At 38.0% G+C, this 22,500-nt stretch overlaps 1 protein-coding gene across 1 annotated transcript in view; it reads right to left on the minus strand.

Annotated features, from left to right (window-relative positions):
• The window catches only part of LUZP1 (leucine zipper protein 1), a 309,455-nt gene that overhangs the window by 45,304 nt on the left and 241,651 nt on the right, over positions 1-22,500 (minus strand). Inside the window, exon 3 of the mRNA XM_053707205.1 lies at positions 13,376-16,559. Coding sequence (XP_053563180.1) covers positions 13,376-16,417 — 3,042 coding nt within the window. The 5' untranslated portion in view covers positions 16,418-16,559. The remainder of the gene's footprint in view (positions 1-13,375; positions 16,560-22,500) is intronic.

A 22,500-nucleotide genomic window follows, 5' to 3' on the forward strand; every position in this document is an offset into this window, starting at 1 on the left:
AGAAGAAAATCTAATGACATGGCCTCCTTGTTCACCTGATCTGAACCCCATTGAGAACCTGTGGTCCATCATCAAATGTGAGATTTACAAGGAGGGAAAACAGTACACCTCTCTGAACAGTGTCTGGGAGGCTGTGGTTGCTGCTGCACGCAATGTTGATGGTGAATAGATCAAAACACTGACAGAATCCATGGATGGCAGGCTTTTGAGTGTCCTTGCAAAGAAAGGTGGCTATATTGGTCACTGATTTGTTTTTGTTTTGTTTTTGAATGTCAGAAATGTATATTTGTGAATGTTGAGATGTTATATTGGTTTCACTGGTAAAAATAAATAATTGAAATGGGTATATATTTGTTTTTTGTTAAGTTGCCTAATAATTATGCACAGTAATAGTCACCTGCACACACAGATAACCCCCTAAAATAGCTATAACTAAAAACAAACTAAAAACTACTTCCAAAACTATTCAGCTTTGATATTAATGAGTTTTTTGGGTTCATTGAGAACATGGTTGTTCAATAATAAAATTAATCCTCAAAAATACAACTTGCCTAATAATTCTGCACTCCCTGTGTGTGTGTATATATATATATATATATATATATATATATATATATATATATATTAGTAAATTAATTGCTCAGTGAGCTGCTATAGTGAGTCTTAATCGAAGCATTGGGTATGTAAGTCTTCCCCCCTTCAATAGTTTCAGTAAATAGAAGTAGTTACAGTTATATAATATTGGTTCTCAGGGAATGTGTAACTAATAGTGAGTAGATGTGTCTACATAAACTTTTTAAAAAGACTACTGATGTGAGTTCTAATTTAAACCTCCATTTGCAAATACTCCCACTTCAGTACTTTCAAATAATTACCTATAGTTTCAGTAATATATTAATACTTAGGAAATCAGCTCTCTCCAATAAACCTGCTTTGGCTTGTATGATGTAAATAACGGCCTGTGTTCTAATTCAGTATACAAAATGATTGCGATATTCCTCCATTACAACACTTCTATTCAAAAGTTAGTAATTTTTAAGTAGCGATCCTATTTCTATATGTATAGAGTCACACAGGACATTACTGGTTTCGAATATAAATTTATAGCCTTAAGTTTTTTTAAGGTACTAGTTTTCCTTGCTACATTAAAAAAGAAGAAGGTAAGAGCCCATTTACTCCCCAAACTCCCCTGACATGTTTCTCCGACAAACTGCTTTTTCAAAGGGAAGTAATACCTTTGCCAGGCTGCTGCTCCAGTCCCCAATAACGGATCATGTCGCTGTTAGGACTGTGGCATCTGGGGACCAGGAGCTCTCTAACGACACCCTAGAATGGCCGTCGTTCCCCCGGGATCACCCTGAAAACCGCGACCTAGCTATTGTGGGGTTTCTATGTGACTATGGCTCCTATGGAGGCGCCAGCCTGTCTGGAGGGGCAGGAAGCGCGGGATCAGATAGGGATCTTATCAAGATGAGAATGTGTATATAAGCTGTGTGTTTTTCACAATAAAGTCTGTGTTTCACTTTAACCCTTTGGCTGCTAAGCCATTTCCCACCATTGTTAAGTATAAATAAAGTTGCGCGGTGACGTCATCACGTAATTGCGTGTGACATCACCGCGCATCACATGAAGCCCCGGCGATGCCTATCACTCTACAGGCACGATCGCCGGGGTAGGAGCAGTACGGAGCCCCCAGATCTCCCTCAAGGTGGGAGAGTATTCATGACGGCTCTGAGCCGTCATTAGCACCAGAGTGAGAAACTCTGTGACGGCTCAGAGCCGTCATTAGCACTGAAAGGGTTAATACTGGTCTTGTCTGGTTATTAGGGTGGGCTCTTGCTAAAATCACTTTCTCAGCTCTATAGCTACAAGTTCCAGGTACAGGAAGGACCCTTTTGGCAGAGCTACCTAGTCGGGGTAGCCGGAGTCCGTCACACCCAGCACTTTTAAGACAGCATGGAACATTGTAATATCATATGGGAAGATCCCACAGACTTTCAGTTTAATCTATGGTATATTAAGAGGTTAAAAATGCTTAATTTTTTAAATATTTTTTTTTTCTTCATTTTTGAAAGTTTGGCAATAATCTTACCATTCTAAAGATGGCACTGCAAAATAGTTATCAAGTAACTGATTATTTAGATATGTTTTACTAATTAGTTTTAGTGTTACTTAAGTATAACTTTGACAACATTTCCACAAAACAAAGAGGAATTGCCATGCAAAAATATGTTTTTTGATCTTTTCTCTTTAAAGGGATATAAAAGTGCAAAAATAAAATGCCCTAAAATATTAGAGTGTTTTATTATTGCACTATTGCTTTTATACAAGTGTGTGTTTAATCCCTGCAAAAAAATGTAACACACAAAGACAGCTCCAGTGCAGCAACGCACTAGTGGGACCTAACACATGTAATGAGCCAAAGGCAAGAGACAAATGTGTGTAGCCACCAATCACCAGCTAGCTCCTAGTACATATTCTTTTCAACAAAGGATCATTTGAAAATGTGTGTTTAAAAGTGTCTTAAAATTACATGCTCTATCTGAACCATGCAAGTTTAATTTTGACTTTAGTATCCCTTTAAAGTACTCTGTCAAGAAACAGGAGATAAATAATTAATAGATCCTATTTTTTAGACTTTGATTTCTTTAACAAAAAGCACATTTCCTTTTTCCACTCAATTGGGAATTGCACAGAGCAGTTTATAAGCCAAAGCTCTTTCAAACAAAAATTTGGAGAATGTGATATTTCATTGAAAGGTAAAGTAAAAGTTTGTAAGGACAGCTGAGGCTTAAAAAAAAAGAAAAATGTCCAAAGAGAAAAAAGTGGAAGAATAGATATGGTCTCTAGAGAAACTCAACAAAGAAAAAACTAATAAATCATAACTGAAGATGCTCAAAATATAATATATTTGTGTAGGGGACCTTTATTCAGGGCTCGACAAACCGAGGAGCCAGGGAGTCACTGGCAAATAGAATGTTACTCTTGGCTCTTCTATTATCTAATTTCCTTTATTTTCTTGATATCATTTGTTAAAAATCATATCTAAATAGGCTCAGTAGCTGCTGATTGGTGGCTGCACATAGGTGCCACGTTCGATTTCCTCACCCATGTGCATTTCTATTTCTTCAACCAAGGATAGCTACAGAATGAGGCAAATTAGATAATAGAAGTAAATTGGAATGTTGTTTAAATCTATATTCTCTATCTGAATCATGAAAGAAACATCTTGAGTTTCATGTCATGTTGAGATCTGTTCTTATCCTAAAAGGGCTAATTAAAAAGGGACATAAAACAAGTTGGGATAGAGACAAAATATAATATGGAATTTAATTACTTTACCTGCAAATTTATATACTGCAGTGCCTCGCCATTAACCCTTTCTTTTTAGTTTCTGAATTGTAAAGCTCTAAACTCCCCCCACACAATTTTTATGGCTGTATCTATGTTTTTTGGTCTTTTGGTAAAATGCAAAAGTGAATAGGGATTATCTGCTGGAGAATGCCTAGAAACTGTGAACTCAGTTGAAATACAATACCTGTGTCTAAACACTGATAAGAGGGGTGGAGTTAGCTGTTCCAGGCAGTTTAGCTATGTAATTCATTTTGCTTATTTTTGAAAATTATTTTAAAATACTTGCCAGCAATTTTTAAAGATTTTTTTTTATGCAAACTATTTTAAATTAATTAGCCCTTTTAGGATATGCACAGATCTCAACCTGTTTTATGGCACTTTAAGTAAAAATAGTTTGTATAAAAAAAATAGTTTAAAAATTGCTGGCATGTATTTTAAAAAATAAGCAAAATGACTATGCTGTCTGTAGAAGTCTGATTCACCTACCCCTTTATCAGTGTTCAGCATCCGAAACACAGGCATTGTATTTCACAGCAGCTTATTTGCTTCTAGGCATGCTCCAGCAGATAATCACTGTGTGCTTCTGCATTCTACCAAAGCAATGTTAGATATAGATACAGCCATAGAAGGAAATGTGTGGGGGGAGTTAGAGCTGTACAATTTGGAAACTTAAAAGAAAGGGTTAATGGCGAGGCACTGCATTATAAATTTGCAGGCAAAGTAATTAAAGTAAATATTATATTTTGTCTCTATCCCAACTTGTTTTATGTCCCTTTAAGGTAGTAACCATTGTAGCCAATTTAGACAAGCTGCTTTAAGTATCTGCGGCCTAAATTTCAGCATAGGTACAGAGGGCCCCATGTATGAAGCGTTGTGCTGACAAGCTTCTCAACTTGAGAAGTTGTCCGCACCCTTTTGCTGCATATGGGTAACGGTTCTGTTTGCACGCTGGCCAGTATGCACCATTACACACATGCCGCCCCTTCACTCGTGCAACCAATCACGCAAGAGAAGGGACGTTCACCTCAGAGCTGCTTTTTACATTGTGGGAAGCAGGTTTGCATGTGCAAACCTGCATTGCATGGGCTCCTGAGCAGCTTATGCTGCTTCGTACATGGAGCCCAGAGTAGTATTTCTCAGTGATCATTTTGCTACATAAAGATGAGTGAAATGTTACTTTTTACACTGCCCTCTTTAAAGCATTAAAGTGAAGGTTAATTTTACTCTAGTTGAAGACATGAATGCATCCATTTTTAATATAAAAAGCTGATTGCCAAGTTTAGTTTTCAATTTTTAATGAATATCCTGATTATTTTTTTTATTATCTTCCTACCACTTCCGTGTATGCTCCACCCCACCTAAATTTCCAGACTTTCGATGCTGTGACGTATAGAGCGGTCCCACATGCTCTATACGCGTTTATACTGCGCATGCGCGAAACGTCGATCTCATCAACTTCTGCGCATGTGATAGTCTACAATATCCCGCACCATTGCGCATGTGTTAATCCATACATGCGTAGTACAGCGATGGTCTTCTAACAAACACTAATAGGTCCTGCAAAACGGGAGCACACATCGAGTCTAAGATGGAGAATATCAAAGTAACGCATGCACAGTTTAAAAAGGAGGTGGGTGACGTGGATCGACGGCCACCTAACGGACAGAATTTCAATTGGATGTTAGGAGAACGTGATCAGGAGTTAAAAAAAATAAAATTAGAAAAAACGTGTTGAATCGAATAAGCTAGAAATACTTATTTATTACAGCGATAACTTCTTAAATCGATAATTGTGTAAGAGATGATGAATGAAACTCATAATTTTGGTAAATGAATATAATTCAGTATAGCAAAACAGGTAACTTAACCTTCACTTTAACGTAACATTTTTTTGACATTCAGAATTTTATATATATATAGTTTTAAAAGTATTTTTCAATTTTAGATTAGGCTACAAACTCTTCCAATTACTGTCTCCAATACACAATTCATATGTATGTATGTAAATATTCATTTAAAAACCATAATCTTTAGTAGAAAAGTAATTAAAGTAGACAGTAGTAACAATAATAATGCTACATACAAAAATAAGGGCTCTAATAGGAACGAACAACAGCTCAGTATCTTGTTCTATGGCGTGTTACCACCTAGGAGCAGCCTCTTTTAGCCCAATAGTGCTTTTCACAAAGAACTTTCATAAAGTATATCAGTCTGATCCCTCCTGGCAAGGTCAGTCCAGCCCCAAAATACCAGGCAATCCTCCTCTGAACAAGGAACATGGCAACCCCAGACCATCGTTTTGGCCTTCTGTGGGCCTCGTCAGTGAGGTGCAGCCATATCCCTCTATGCACAATGCACACTACTAGGACTGAACAGCTAAGTAACTTGTTCTATGCCGAGTTACCACCTAGGAGCAGCCCCTTTTGCCCAATTGTGCTTTTCAAAGAGGAAAACTTTCCTGTAGTATATCAGTCTGGTCCCACCTAGCAGTCAGTCCAGCCCCGAAATACCAGGCAATCCTCCCCTTAACAGGGAACATAGAAACCCCAGACAATCGTTTTGGCGTTCTGTGGGCCTCATCTGTGATAATGCAACCATACCCCTCAACACACATTAGACAAGGAGTCCACATCTAGTTTCCCCCATCACCCTTAGGGAGACTTCACCCGGATCATTATTCAAATGTTAGGCCGGGTCAGACTGAGATTTCCTCTGTGAAAAGCACAATTGAGCTAAAAGAAGGTACTTCCAAGTGGTAACCGGGCCATACAACAAGCCACTGAGCCATTTGTTAATGGCAGACTCTTTCTTTACGTAAGAACAATAATACTAAAAAATAAACTTCTTACATGTGAGATTGCTTGTCACACAAAATATGGGCTTATGCACAATTTATATATTTTGAGCATCAAGCAAGCAGCAAATTCTTAAATATCTCAGATGATGGTTTTACATAACGAGTATTAAGCTCGTATTTGGGGGACACTGGCCAAGTGTTCTCTCATGGGGGGCCTCTTGAACTGGACATACTGGAAGTGACATTTACCCAAGTAGTAGTGCATAGTGGGAGCTGTAATCCACAATAGGCATACACAATGCATATGTATCTTGTGTGTGCCACCAAGTGAAGTGGTCAATCTGGAACTAAATAAAAATAAAATGACATTTATCCAAGTAGTGTATAATGGAAGTCTACACTGGACAATGCATGCTTGTCTTTATATTTATCTTGAGTGCCTATATAGAACATAAACTTGTCACACCTCTTTAGAACCCTAAAAAATGATGGGGCCAAAATAATAATTTACCTAATACACACAGGAGGGCCAGAGTAAACTATTTTGAGGGCCACATATGGCCCCAGGGAGACCAATATTTTACATTCAAGGGACATTAAACACTAAATAAATGCTAGATAGAATGATGCATTCAAAGAAAAGATAGGTTTGAGAACAACATGTAGATGTATTTTTTAAAGTTCCATTAGTTGTTTAAATATTGACAAAATAAGTGCAAAGTGTTAGCATCTATAATACAATGTGAGTTGTAACTTAGGTTACCTTCTCTGCTGTGGCCAATTAGGGACAGTTATAAATAGGTCACTAGAGTGTGCAGCCAATGCACTGCACTTCCATTTCTTTCAGGAGCTGAAAAGCTCTCAATTTCAAAATGGAATTATAGGACAAGACAAAATAAATAATAAAAATATATTTTTTTTCACATATATGCTTTATCATTTTATAGTACCATCTCAAAGTGTTTAATGTCCCTTTAATATTTATATCCCACATTTATTTTACTTTTTGTTTTAAAAATAGTCTACTCTAAAGACGACATATGGCATTGCCATTTCCTTGCCCCATTGAAACATAAAAACATAGAATTTGACGGTAGATAAGAACCAAAAAGGCCCATCAAGTCTACCCATATTACATGTTGCTTTTTTCTTAGGATAGCCTTATGCATGTCGAAGGCATTTTTTAATTCCTTTACAGCATTTGTGTTTGCTACCTCAATTGGAAGTTTATTCCATAAATCCACCACCCTTCCTGTAAAAAAAAAAATGATCCCACACATTTTTCCTGAATCTGCCACCCTCTAACTTAAGATTGTGACCCCTTGTTTTGGCATATTTTTTTTTTGTGGAAAATGCTTTCAGCTTCCACTTAAATCAAGTCCCTTCATATATTTGAAGGTTTCTATCATGTCCCCCCCCCCCCCTTCCCTTATCTAAGCTTGTTAGAAGAGACAGAAACAATTTAAAACAATTTTCTAAAACATGAACATAAATTAACTGTATGCTTCCATGCAAATGATTGAATTCAGTCTTTTATTAGAGAACGCTATTTTATTTAGGGCATTTTATTCATTTGTATTCTAGAATGACTTTTTTTTTTTTTAAATAAAGAAAAAAACATAAATTAACTGTATGCTTCCATGCAAATGATTGAATTCAGTCTTTTATTAGAGAACGCTATTTTATTTAGGGCATTTTATTCATTTGTATTCTAGAATGACTTTTTTTTTTTTTAAATAAAGAAAACCTGCAAAAATGTATTTTTCTATTGTAAAAGTCTAGCATGACATAACTGTATGGTTTCATATATAAAGGACACCTTCCATAGTTTAATGTATTTAGTCTTCTGTATCACTTAAGCTGCTAATTAAATTGATGGGTTTAGGTTTACGGCGAGTTTGGCGTAGGATAAAAAATACATTTCTTTCATGTAATTAGCAAGAGTCCATGAGCTAGTGACGTATGGGATATACATTCCTACCAGGAGGGGCAAAGTTTCCCAAACCTCAAAATGCCTATAAATACACCCCTCACCACACCCACAAATCAGTTTTACAAACTTTGCCTCCCATGGAGGTGGTGAAGTAAGTTTGTGCTAGATTTCTCATCTAAACAAGAAGCTTCCCAGGTATCTGTCCAGATCCAGGGATCCTCAGGCGGAAGCAGTGGATGCATTGTCACTTCCTTGGAAGTATCATCCTGCTTATATCTTTCTGCCTCTAGTTCTTCTTCCAAGAGTGATTTCCAAGATTCTAAAGGAGCGTTCGGTTGTTCTGCTGGTGGCTCCAGCATGGCCTCACAGGTTTTGGTATGCGGATCTTGTCCGGATGGCTACTTGCCAACCGTGGACTCTTCTGTTAAGACCAGACCTTCTATCTCAAGGTCCTTTTTTCCATCAGGATCTCAAATCCTTATATTTGAAGGTATGGAGATTGAACGCTTGATTCTCAGTCATAGAGGTTTCTCTGACTCCGTAATTAATACTATGTTACAGGCTCGTAAATCTGTATCTAGGAAGATATATTATCGAGTCTGGAAGACTTACATTTCTTGGTGTTCTTCTCATCATTTTTCTTGGCATTCTTTTAGAATTCCTAGAATTTTACAGTTTCTTCAGGATGGTTTGGATAAAGGTTTGTCTGCAAGTTCCTTGAAAGGACAAATCTCTGCTCTTTCTGTTCTTTTTCACAGAAAGATTGCTATTCTTCCTGATATTCATTGTTTTGTACAGGCTTTGGTTCGTATAAAACCTGTTATTAAGTCAATTTCTCCTCCTTGGAGTTTGAATTTGGTTCTGGGGGCTCTTCAAGCTCCTCCGTTTGAACCTATGCATTCGCTGGATATTAAATTACTTTCTTGGAAAGTTTTGTTTCTTTTGGCCATCTCTTCCGCTAGAAGAGTTTCTGAATTATCTGCTCTTTCTTGTGAGTCTCCTTTTCTGATTTTTCATCAGGATAAGGCGGTGTTGCGAACTTCATTTAAATTTTTACCTAAGGTTGTGAATTCTAACAACATTAGTAGAGAAATTGTGGTTCCTTCATTGTGTCCTAATCCTAAGAACTCTAAGGAAAGATCGTTGCATTCTTTGGATGTAGTTAGAGCTTTGAAATATTATGTTGAAGCTACTAAAGATTTCCGAAAGACTTCTAGTCTATTTGTTATCTTTTCTGGTTCTAGGAAAGGTCAGAAGGCTTCTGCCATTTCTTTGGCATCTTGGTTAAAGTCTTTGATTCATCATGCTTATGTTGAGTCGGGTAGAACTCCGCCTCAAAGGATTACAGCTCATTCGACTAGGTCAGTCTCTACTTCCTGGGCATTTAAGAATGAAGCTTCGGTTGATCAGATTTGCAAAGCAGCAACTTGGTCTTCTTTGCATACTTTTACTAAATTCTACCATTTTGATGTGTTTTCTTCTTCTGAAGCAGTTTTTGGTAGAAAAGTACTTCAGGCAGCTGTTTCAGTTTGATTCTTCTGCTTATAATTTCAGTTTTTTTCATTATAAGATTTAAACTTTGTTCTGGGTGTGGATTATTTTTCAGCGGAATTGGCTGTCTTTATTTTATCCCTCCCTCTCTAGTGACTCTTGCGTGGAAGATCCACATCTTGGGTATTCATTATCCCATACGTCACTAACTCATGGACTCTTGCTAATTACATGAAAGAAAACATAATTTATGTAAGAACTTACCTGATAAATTAATTTCTTTCATATTAGCAAGAGTCCATGAGGCCCGCCCTTTTTGTGGTGGTTATGATTTTTTTGTATAAAGCACAATTATTCCAATTCCTTATTTTTTATGCTTTCGCACTTTTTTCTTATCACCCCACTTCTTGACTATTCGTTAAACTGATTTGTGGGTGTGGTGAGGGGTGTATTTATAGGCATTTTGAGGTTTGGGAAACTTTGCCCCTCCTGGTAGGAATGTATATCCCATACGTCACTAGCTCATGGACTCTTGCTAATATGAAAGAAATGAATTTATCAGGTAAGTTCTTACATAAATTATGTTTTATCATTATTTATGCATGGGCAGAATTAGGTTATTCCGCATTCGTATAGCTGCAGGCAGCAGCATTTGGCTATTTTCGGCGCCTGATTTATTTGTGTATAATAGTGCAACACACAAAGATCTGGGATATTCTGCCCATGCTTTGTGGTCACTGTTACATTATTTGTATTGTTGGCTTCTTTTGCCATATACTGTATGCACTAAAAATCATAATGGCATAAGCCATGTGACCATTCTAGTTGAGTAGTTAAAGGGACAGTAAACCCCCCAAAAATAGTTCATGATTCAGATAGAGGATACAATTTTAAAAAAAAAATCCAATTTACTTCTGTTATCTAATTTACTTAAAGGGACACTGAACCCAATTTTTTTATTTCATGATTCAAATAGAGTATAGTAATTTTAAGCAACTTTCTAATTTACTCCTATTATCAATTTTTCTTTGTTCTCTTGCTATCTTTATTTGAAAAAAGAAGGCATCTAAGCTTTTTTTTTGGTTTAGACCTCTGGACAGCACTTTTTTTATTGGTGGATGAATTTATCCACCAATCAGCAAGAACAACCCAGGTTGTTCACCAAAAATGGGCCAGCATCTAAACTTACATTCTTGCATTTCAAATAAAGAGACCAAGAGAATGAAGAAAATTTGATAATAGGAGTAAATTAGAAAGTTGGTTAAAATTGCATGCTCTATCTGAATCACGAAAGAAAAAGAAAAAAACTTTGGGTTCAGTGTCCCTTTAATTCTTCAGATATCCTTTGTTGAAGAAATAGCAATGCAAATGGGTGAGCCAATGACACAAGGCATCTATGTACAGCCTACAATCAGCAGCTATTGAGCCTATCTAGTTATGCTTTTTTGCAAAGTATATCAGGAGAATGAAGCATACTAGATAATAGAAGTAAACTATAGAGTTGTTTAAAATGGCATGCTCTTTCTAAATCATAAAAGAAAAAATATGGGTTTCATGTACCTTTAATTTATCACCAGGTCAGATTCTAAAATATGAGGTGTATACTGTGAAAAAAATCACAAGACAAGGGCGCCTATATATATGTTTAAAAACAGAAAGCAAAGCGTTTCTCGGATCTCTGTCTGTTTCCTCAGGCTTCCCCTAATAAGTATATGTATTGCCACTTCTGATAATTTAGACATCTGCTATCAGCATAGCCTTTTTTCCTTTTCATTATTTGCGCCCCCTAGAGTTGTCACAAGGATCTGTGTTTTAATAGACTAGCAGATTCTGAAATAACTAACCTAAAAATAAATGATTTGTCATAAATAAATTACAGGGATATGAAAGTCAAAATTTTACTTGCAAGAATCAGAAAGAGCATGTAATTTTAAGACACTTAAAATCACTTATATTGTCAAATGTACTTTGTATCCTTTGTTGAAAAAGAATACGCACATATCCTACACTAGTGGGAGCTAGCTGGTGATTGGTGCCTGCATACATTTGTTTCTTGTGATTGGCTAACTAGATGTGTTCAGCTAGCTACCATTAGTGCAATGCTGTTCCTTCCACAAAGAATAACAAGCATATTTTATAATAAAAGTACATTTGAAAGTTGTTTAACATTGTATGTTCTATCTGCCATGATACAATCATGTGGAGTAGTTGATACCTGGATTGGCTACCCCGCAGAGGTGGTATTGTGTTCTCAGCTTGGAAAAGGTTAATGTGAATTGCTTTTTCCTGTGTGTGTGAAAACTGCTTTCAGAAAAGCTGTAAGCTGAAACCCCCCTCCTTAGTAGTGTAACTGTGTGTAGGAATGCAGACGCTCCTCCCCTTGGAGGCTGATAGTGGGAGCTAAGACTTCTTTCATTGGTTGAATTCGTTGTAAATTATAACCCGGGCGTTGTCTTTGACAAGACAAAGAAAAATTGGTTCAAGTATGCAAGAGAGAGACTTTTTAGACAGAACTGCCCTTGGGACCAAACCACTAAACATCTGGAATGGCAGCTCTCCACATATGTAAAGGAACTTGGTAATAAGTAAGATATTGTGTTTCTATTTTTTATGTCCCCTATTCTTTTTAAAGAACTGTAGCTTTGCAATTGTATGTTATTTTGAATGTCTTTATAATTTTGCACTGTGTAACCTGTATTGATATTTTTGTTATTAAACGCATAGAAAATCTCATTCTGTCTCTTGGGCTCTAATATCCAAATTCACACTCCTGTTGAGCCAAGGTTAAAGGCACGTTACCCAATTGTTAAATAGTGTGAGTTTTTAGGGGTTCCCCAAAACTCCCCTTTAATTTAAAAGTTTTGGTCGTGGCAGCAGGGAAATTGTTAATTAGAGCAGTGTGGACAAGATTTGGGGGCTAATGTGGTGTTTCTTTTAAGGTCCATTTGCAGAGTTGCAAGGATAAGGGAACCAGAGCTGTGTGCCATTAACCCCTTGTTGCCCACACCCCTCTATTGTGACACTGAGGTTTGATTTGTCACACTATCCGAATCATGAATTACATTTTTAGGGTTTCCTATCCTTTTAATGAACTTTGTGTTTTTATTTCAGGTAACAGGTTAGTCTATAAGTAAAAATATTTTCACAAACTTGACTTGTTTTACTAGAGATAATACACATGGAAAAATGCTACAATATTACTTCTAGATACACTTAGTGATTGGACAGGGTGAACTTTGACCAAACATCTATCAAAGTTACAAAAATAAAGAATTTAACAAAGAAAAAATAAATGAAAATTATCCATTTTTTGTACCCTAAGCAATATCAATTTCCCATCCACTGATGCACTGATCATAATCACAAAAAAAAACCCAATAGTCTTAAAGGGACATTGCACACTAGAATTTTCTTTGCATTAATGTTTTGTAGATGATCCATTTATATAGCCCACCAGGGAGTGTTTTTGTAAAAATGTACAGTTTTGCTTATTTTTTTTTAATAACATTGTGCTGATTTTTCAGACTCCTAACCAGACCCCAAAGTATCAGATGTACAAACGAGCTTACATAAACAGGAGCAAGCAGGAGTCTGTAATTGGTGTACAGTAAACTGTCCCTTTAAGAAAGGGGGTTTGGGGAAATTTATACAAGACCTACATTCCCAGAGATAACTAGCTGCAAATATGGAAGATCCTGCGATTTGTCAAGCTCTAACATGGCCTTCCCTCATTCTATATAAACAGTTAAACAAATGAGAACAAACCGTAATTTATAATAAAAAATATACTGGACAAATACCTGCAAGCTGTGAGAATACCTGGAAACCAGTCCAGATGTTAAGGAGGATTCATATATGTTACTTTTCCTTGAAATTTCAGTTGCAGTTAAACTGCTTTGGCTCCGTTTGGATACGAATTCTGGAGTAGTCCAACTGTTTGTTAAAGCACTTGTTCTTCTGGAAGAGTGTTGTTCACGACTATGTATCCTTGTTGGTCTGTCCTCATCAAAATATGACTTCCGCCTATATCTGTTTTCTACATCTGTGTCTTTACGCTCAGTCAATAAATCTAGTTCTTCAGTAGATCCCAACACACTCCTCCTCCAAGAGCTTCTTGATTTTGCAGGTTTATTGTCCAAATGATTTCCTTCAGTCAGGTCATGACTTTTCCAGTAAATTGGTTCAATAAAATCATTATTTGCTTTTTTCTCCTTAACATCACTAGTATTAGAAACTTTGAAAGTCTCATTCTCAAAACAGTTATCCTTATCAGCTACCCTTACGGACATGTCCTTTTTGTTAATTGAGATTTCAAAGGGAACACTGATATTGTTTGTTAACAATGAGTGTTCATTTGCAGAGAGCCTTATGTTACTGGTAGAAGTATGTCTCTCTTTCGGGGTCTCTTCTATACTAGATATAGAATAGGTGGATTCAGACGGGTAGATGGTTATGCTACTCATTACTTTATTTGGCACAGAGTTTGTCTGAGATTTACTCAGTTCTGGGCTGGATCTTGCTCTGTGACTACTCATAACTTCTTTCACATCCTTTTCAATGATAACAGGTTTAATGATCATTGTGGATTGCAATGCTTCCCTTGGACTACATGGTCTTGCCTTTGTTTCAATATGTGAACTGGTTTCAGCGATTGTTGAGTTGTCAGAAGACTTTTTCATGGGTTTTTCAGAAGCACCATCATTTTGAACAATTAGATTATCTTCTAAATGAGACATTTTGTTATCCCCTTTAAACTTTGATTTTTCTTTAGGACTATACTGTTTTTTTGAAAACAAATTATAATTCCTTTTCTCAACATCTTTTTGGCTGGTAGTTTCAAAAAGACTAGGTTTCTCAGGAATGAGGGGTTTTGACGAGGATCTTAATTTTGTCTTGTCTTTATTATAGCCTAATCTTTTTGATTCTTGACCTGGTTGGGTCACTGTCTCTATTTCATCTAAATGTGCTAATTTTGTGGTTTGCGCAGTATCTAAAGATTGTGAGGTGCTATCTTGGCTCCTTGATAAGTGTGTATACTTGAAAGAATGATTCTGAGCTGTGGTATCCTTAATGTCATTTTTTTCAGATTTTACAGTTGGTTTAGGTTGGTCTTCTAGACTATTCGTTTTAATATGATCAGAGGCAGTGGCTTCTTCAGAACTGCAGATAGCTACTTCTGTATTAGAAGTGGATAATTGGTTTTCAGGTGAGCCAACTTCTTCCAAAAGACTTGCGACTTTAATGTCTAAGTTGACACCAGAATCTTTAGCATCCTTTTCAACTGAGATGCATTCTTTTGTTATATTTTCTACTGTCTTAATAGAGTAGTCTTCCCCAAACAATTTTGTGAATCTATCATTTTTCCTACTTGCAGACCCTTTCCAGGCCTTTTGGATGCTTTGGTCTTGTGCAGCTGGTGGATACCGACTTAAGACAGATGGTTGGTCTTTACCTTTTTTATTTTCATTATGACTTGGTACAAACTCTTTTAGCCCTGTTATATGTGATGCAACTGAGTGTTTATCTTCAGATTTCTTAACACTAACTAAATTTGAATCCAACACATTGGATCTAACATATTTCCTGCTACCTGAGCTACTGTTTGATAGATGCCTCTTAGAATGAGAATCGGAATTTTGATGGCGATACCTCTCTGTTCTTGACAAGGGAGGAGATAACTCTAGGGCTGTAGATTTTGAAATAGAGGGCTCAGATGATAAACCTTTATACTTTCCTCGTTCATTTTTAACTTTGCTATGCAAATCTAATTCTTCACTGTCAAGAACTCCATTTTCTACTTCCTTGAATTGATTTGACTGTTTTTTGAATGCCTCTATTTCACTGGTCAACTGTCTGGTTTTATTCTGTTCATTAACCGTATCCTGTAGCTCACAGTTTTTCTCCTTCAATTGTTTTAACTCTTCTTCAACATTCTCACACTGCTTGACTTGATTCTTAAGTTTCTCAATTTCTTGCTGCAGATCTTTAATTTTATTATCTTCTTGATCTTTGTTTTTCTCATTTTCATTTCTGCTGCTTGTTTGATTTTCTGACTGCTTGATGAAGTCTAACCCAATTCTTTGAGAATACTTAGATGTTAGGTTATCTTCAATTTTCAAGTTATCAGGGTTGAGGTGCTGATTAGAGGACCTCCCCAAAAGATTAGATTGGTTTTTGGTTTGGTCTTCTGTGTGCATTTTCCCTTTTAAGTCTAACTGCTCCTTGAGCGCTAGAATTAATTTTTCATTTTGCTTTTCCTTTTCTAGAAAACATTTCCTTTCATTAACAAAGCTAATTGTCAAAGCCCTAATTTTTTCCAGTTCACTTGTTAAAAGTTGCTCAGCTTTATCCAGTTTACTTTCAGAAGTTTCCAGTTCTTTAACTCTGTTACGCAGGATTTCCAGTTCAGATGATAACTTCTTTGACATATTCTTTTCTTCATTTAAACTTAGGCATAATTGAGTGCAATCGTTTTTGCTTTTGCCAAAAGCTTCTTCTAACTTCTCCAGCTCAGTCATTCTTTTCTGGAGTTGCTCAATTTCTGACCGAAGTTCATGGGTCACATTTTCTTCATTTTCTAACTTCTCCCTCAGCAACCTACACATGTCTTCTGCTTTCTTTATCTCTTCATCTTTTCCTTCAATCTTAAGAACACGTTTTCTCAAAGCTTCAACATCTGCCAGCATACTAGAGTTGCTTCCCTCTGCTTGAATAATTTTATCCTGAAGATCCAAAACTTCATCCTCTGCCTTCTGAAGATTTCGGGTCGCTTCTTCTAGCTCATCAAGGCGACGACCAAGGCTTTGCAGTTTAAATCGTAGATGACGGCTTGAATGCTCCATTTTCAACAGTAAGTGGATAGCGGTCAAAGAATCAGTATGCAATTTTGTTTCAGATATGGATATTTATATAAAAATAGTCTAATAATTATCCTTTCTCTTCTTGATGAGCACACTTTTTAGGACATCCAGGGATCATCTTCACCTATAAAAACAAAAATAAGAACATTATTAAACATTTACATTTATAACTTGTCTATATTCAAAAAGCATCAAGCTTGTGTATATTAGTGTGTGTGTCTCTCTATTTATAGATCTTTATGTATCTATAGACCTCAGTTTACCCTTGGGTTCGGTTCCTAAAGGAACAGTTGTTAAAAAGGTGTAACATTAACCCAGTTATATAATGTAAGTCAATGGGAAGTGAATGACTTAGGTTCTATTTACAGCATTAGTAATGTAATTGTATATTATAACAAAATAAATTATGTGTTAGTGTATAATATATCAAATTTAAAACCCTGAAATGAATGCTGTAAAAGTAAAACCTGCAATAAAAAATAGTTGTATGCTTGTGAGGCATGTCTGTATCCACCAATAAGGCAGTGGAGTTCTGTATGAGCCAATGAGCATTTTTTTTTTCTTTGCTACATATAAAAAGGACATTTTTAAAAAAAAAAATTTTTACCTACCGTTCCTGTTAGCTTCAGTATCAAAAAGGCCAACATGAAAAGTATGTTTATTATATTACTGCTCTGATATGATCTGTTATGCATGATAGCAATTTTCATTTAAAGAAAGCAAACACATTGTGAAATGGCATAAATTGAATAGAGCAAAACGAAGGAGAAAAACAAAATTTATGCTTACCTGATAAATTTATTTCTCTTGTGGTGTATCCAGTCCACGGATCATCCATTACTTGTGGGATATTCTCCTTCCCAACAGGAAGCTGCAAGAGGATCACCCACAGCAGAGCTGTCTATATAGCTCCTCCCCTAACTGCCACCTCCCAGTCAATCGACCAAATACAAGCAAGAGAAAGGAGAAACTATAGGGTGCAGTGGTGACTGTAGTTTAAAAATTTAAAAAACACCTGCCTTAAAAAGACAGGGTGGGCCGTGGACTGGATACACCACAAGAGAAATAAATTTATCAGGTAAGCATAAATGTCGTTTTCTCTTGTAAGGTGTATCCAGTCCACGGATCATCCATTACTTGTGGGATACCAATACCAAAGCTTTAGGACACGGATGAAGGGAGGGACAAGGCAGGTGCTTAAACGGAAGGCACCACTGCCTGTAAGACCTTTCTCCCAGAAAAAGCCTCAGAAGAAGCAAAAGTATCAAATTTGTAGAATTTAGAAAAAGTATGGAGCGAAGACCAAGTCGCCGCCTTGCAAATCTGTTCAACAGAAGCCTCATTTTTAAAAGCCCATGTGGAAGCCACTGCTCTAGGGGAATGGGCTGTAATTCTTACAGGAGGCTGCTGGCCAGCAGTCTCATAAGATAAGCGGATTATACTTCTTAACCAAAAGGAAAGAGAAGTTGCTGAAGCCTTTTGGCCTCTTCTCTTTCCAGAATAAACAACAAACAATGCCGATGTTTGACGAAAATCCTTAGTAGCTTGTAAATAAAACTTTAAAGCACGAACCACGTCAAGATTATGTAATAGACGTTCCTTCTTTGAAGAAGGATTAGGACACAGTGACGGAACAACAATCTCCTGATTGATATTCTTATTAGATAGGGGAATCACAATGTAAGGCAGATAACTCTGAAACTCTTCGAGCCGAAGAAATAGCTACCAAAAACAGAACTTTCCAAGATAAAAGCTTGATATCTATGGAATGCAGAGGTTCAAACGGAACCCATTGAAGAACCTTAAGAACTAAATTTAAACTCCATAGTGGAGCAACAGGTTTAAACACAGGCTTGATTCTAACTGAAGCCTGACAAAACGCCTGAACGTCTGGAACATCCGCCAGACGCTTGTGCAAAAGGACAGAGCAGAAATCTGTCCCTTTAAGGAACTAGCTGACAATCCCTTCTCCAATCCCTCTTGGAGAAAAGATAATATCCTGGGAATCCTGACTTTACTCCACGAGTAACCCTTGGATTCACACCAATGAAGATATTTACACCATATCTTATGATAGATTTTCCTGGTGACAGGCTTTTGAGCCTGAATTAAGGTATCAATGACTGACTCAGAGAAACCGCGTTTTGATCAAATCAAGCGTTCAATCTCCAAGCAGTCAGACGCAGAGAAATTAGATTTGGATGGTTGAAAGGACCCTGAAGTAGAAGGTCCTGACTCAGCGGTAGAGTCCATGGTGGAAGGGATGACATGTCCACCAGATCTGCATACCAAGTCCTGCGTGGCCACGCAGATGCTATCAAAATCACTGAAGCTCTCTCCTGCTTGATCTTGGCAATCAGACGAGGGAGCAGAGGAAACGGTGGAAGCTTGGCGTTCTGACGAGACGCCATGAGATCCAATTCTGGTTTGCCCCCAACGTTGAAGCAACTGTGTAAACACTTCCGGATGGAGTTCCCACTCCCCTGGATGAAAAGTCTGCCGACTTAGAAAATCCGCGTCCCAGTTCTTTACTCCTGGGATATGCATAGCTGATAGATGGCAAGAGTGAACCTCTGCCCATAGAATTTTTGAAACCTCCAACATTGCAAGGGAACTCCTTGTTCCCCCTTGATGGTTGATGTAGGCTACAGTCGTGATATTGTCCGACTGAAATCGGATGAACCTGACCGCAGCAAGCTGAGGCCAAGCCTGAAGAGCATTAAATATCGCTCTTGGTTCCAGAATGTTTATCGAAAGGAGTGTCTCCTCCTAAGTCCACGAGCCCTGAGCCTTCAGGGAGTTCCAGACTGCACCCCAGCCCAAAAGGCTGGCATCTGTCGTTACTATAGTCCAGTCTGGCCTGCGGAAGCTCATCCCCTTGGACAGATGGACCCAAGATAGCCACCAGAGAAGAGAATCCCTGGTTTCTTGATCCAGATTTAGTAGAGGGGACAAATCTGTGTAATTCCCATTCCACTGACTGAGCATGCAAAGTTGCAGCGGTCTGAGATGTAGGCGGGCAAACGGTACTATGTCCATTGCTACCATTAAACCGATTACTTCCATACACTGAGCCACTGAAGGACCAGAAGTGGAATAAAGAACACGGCAAGAGTCTAGATGTTTTGACAATCTGGCCTTCGTTAGGTAAATCTTAATTTCTACCGAATCTATCAGAGTCCCTAGGAATGAAACTTTTGTTAGAGGTGATAGAGCTCTTTTCTTCGTTCACCTTCCACCCATGGGACCTCAGAAATGCCAGAACAATGTCCGTGTGGGACCTGGCAACTTGAAAAGTCGACGCCTCTATCAGAATGTCATCTAAGTAAGGGGCTACTGCTATACCCCGCGGCTAGGACCGCTAGAAGGGACCCTAGAACCTTTGTAAAGAATCTTGGTGCCGTGGCCAACCCGAAGGGAAGAGCCACAAACTGGTAGTGCCTGTCTAGAAAGGCAAACCTGAGAAAACGATGATGATCTTTGTGTATCGGGATGTGAAGATAAGCATCCTTTAGGTCTACGGTAGTCATATAGTGACCCTCCTGGATCATAGGAAGGATGGTTCGAATAGTCTCCATCTTGAAGGATAGAACGCTGAGAAATTTGTTTAAGATCTTGAGATCTAAGATTGGTCTGAATGTTCCCTCTTTCTTGGGAACTACAAACAGATTTGAATAGAAGCCCTGACCCTGTTCCTCCTGCGGAACTGGGTGGATCACTCCCATAAGGTCTTGAACACAATGTAAGAATGCCTCTCTTTTTATCTGGTTTGCAGATAAAAGTGAGAGATGAAATCTCCCTTTTGGGTGAGAGGTTTTGAATTCCAGAAGATAACCCTTGGACACAATTTCCAATGCCCAGGGATCCTGGACATCTCTTGCCCAAGCCTGGGCGAAGAGAGAGCGTCTGCCCCCTACTAGATCCGTTTCCGGATTGGGGGCTGCTTCTTCATGCTGTCTTAGAGGCAGCAGCAGGCTTTTTGGCCTGTTTCCCCTTGTTCCAAGCCTGGTTAGACTGGGCAAAAGTTCCCTCTTGTTTTGTGTTAGAGGAAGTTGAAGCTGCGCCACTCTTGAAGTTTCGAAAGGGCCGAAAACTAGACTGTTTGGTCCTTAATTTGTTGGACCTGTCTTGAGGAAGGGGGTGACCTTTTCCTCCAGTGATGTCAGAAATGATCTCCTTCAGTCCAGGCCCGAATAGGGTCTGTCCTTTGAAGGGAATGTTGAGAAGTTTAGACTTTGAAGTCACGTCAGCTGACCAGGATTTAAGCCATAGTGCCCTGCGCGCCTGAATAGCAAAACCTGAAGTTTTAGCCGTTAGCTTGGTTAAATGAACAACGGCATCAGAAACAAATGAATTGGCTAGCTTAAGGGCCCTAAGCTTGTCAATAATATCTTCCAACCTGTACAGCCTCCTCTAGGGACTCAAATCAGAAAGCCGCAGCAGCAGTGACTGGGGCAATGCATGCAAGAGGCTGGAGAATAAAACCTTGTTGAATAAAAATTTTCTTAAGGTAACCCTCTAATTTTTTTATCCATTGGATCTAGAAAAGCACAACTGTCCTCGACAGGGATAGTGGTACGCTTAGCTAGAGTAGAAACTGCTCCCTCCACCTTAGGGACCGTCTGCCATAAGTCCCGTGTAGCGGCGTCTATAGGAAACATCTTTTTAAAAACAGGAGGGGGAGAGAACGGTACACCTGGTCTATCCCATTCCTTAGTAATAATTTCAGAAAACCTTTTAGGGATTGGAAAAACATCAGTGTAAGTAGGTACTGCATAGTATTAATCCAATCTACATAATTTCTCTGGGACTACAATAGTGTCACAGTCGTCCAGAGTTGCTAAAACCTCCCTGAGCAATACGCGGAGGTGTTCAAGCTTAAATTTAAATGTAGACATATCAGAATCAGATTAAAGTATCTTCCCTGAATCAGAGAATTCACCCACAGATTGAAGCTCCCCTGCTTCAGCTTCAGTATAATGTGAGGGTGTATCAGACATAGCTACTAAAGCGTCAGAGAGCTCTGTATTTATTCTAGTCCCAGAGCTGTCTCGCTTTCCTTGCAATCCTGGCAGTTTAGATAATACCTCTGTAAGGGTATAATCCATAACTGCCGCCATGTCTTGCAAGGTATACGCAATGGGCGCGCTAGATGTACTAGGCGTCCCCTGAGCGGGATTTATAGGATCTGACACGTGGGGATAGTTAGACGGCATGACTTCCTCCTTGTCAATTTCTTCTGGTGATAAATTTTTTAAAGCCAGAATATGGTCTTTGTAATCTATAGTAAAATCAGTGCATTTGGTACACATTCTAAGAGGGGGTTCCACAATGGCTTCTAAACATAATGAACAATGAGTTTCCTCTATGTCAGATATGTTTAAACAGACTAGTAATGAGACCAGCAAGCTTGGAAAACACTTTAATAACTGTGAACAAGCAGAAAATAAAAACGGTACTGTGCCTTTAAGAGAAAAAAACAATCACAGAAACTGCAAAACAGTGAAAAAAGCAGTAAATCTTACGAATTTTTTACAGTGTGTATAATAGGCTGAAAGAGCATTGCACCCACTTGCAAATGGATGATTAACCCCTTAGTTTTAAAACCGGATCAAAAAAACGATATAAACATTTTTAAACAGTCACACAAAACTTCCACAGCTCTACTGTGGCCCTACCTGCCCATACAACGACTTTGGAAGGCACAAAAACCCTTTAGAGAGGTCCTAAATGTTCAGGGGACTCCTTCAGGGAAGCTGGATGTCTCAAACTGCAAAAACTAATGCACAATTTAGGCCGAAAATAGGCCCCTCCCAGCCTGTACTCACAGTGAGAGGGACTAAAAAAAACTATCCCTAGGCAAAATCTAGTCAGCCATGTGGAAAAAACTGGGCCCCAGAATAAAGTTATATCACCAATATGTAATAAACGTTCATACACCTTCAGCAAACGTTATATCTATTCAGTAATGTGAGTAAATAAAAAAAATATTACCCTTTACAGCAAGCATGATATCAGTCGTTATTAAATCACTGTAATCAGTCTTACCTTAAATAAATCCGGTA

This window comes from Bombina bombina, chromosome 3 (genome assembly GCF_027579735.1).
Source record: "Bombina bombina isolate aBomBom1 chromosome 3, aBomBom1.pri, whole genome shotgun sequence".
Classification (NCBI taxonomy): Eukaryota; Metazoa; Chordata; class Amphibia; order Anura; family Bombinatoridae; genus Bombina; species Bombina bombina.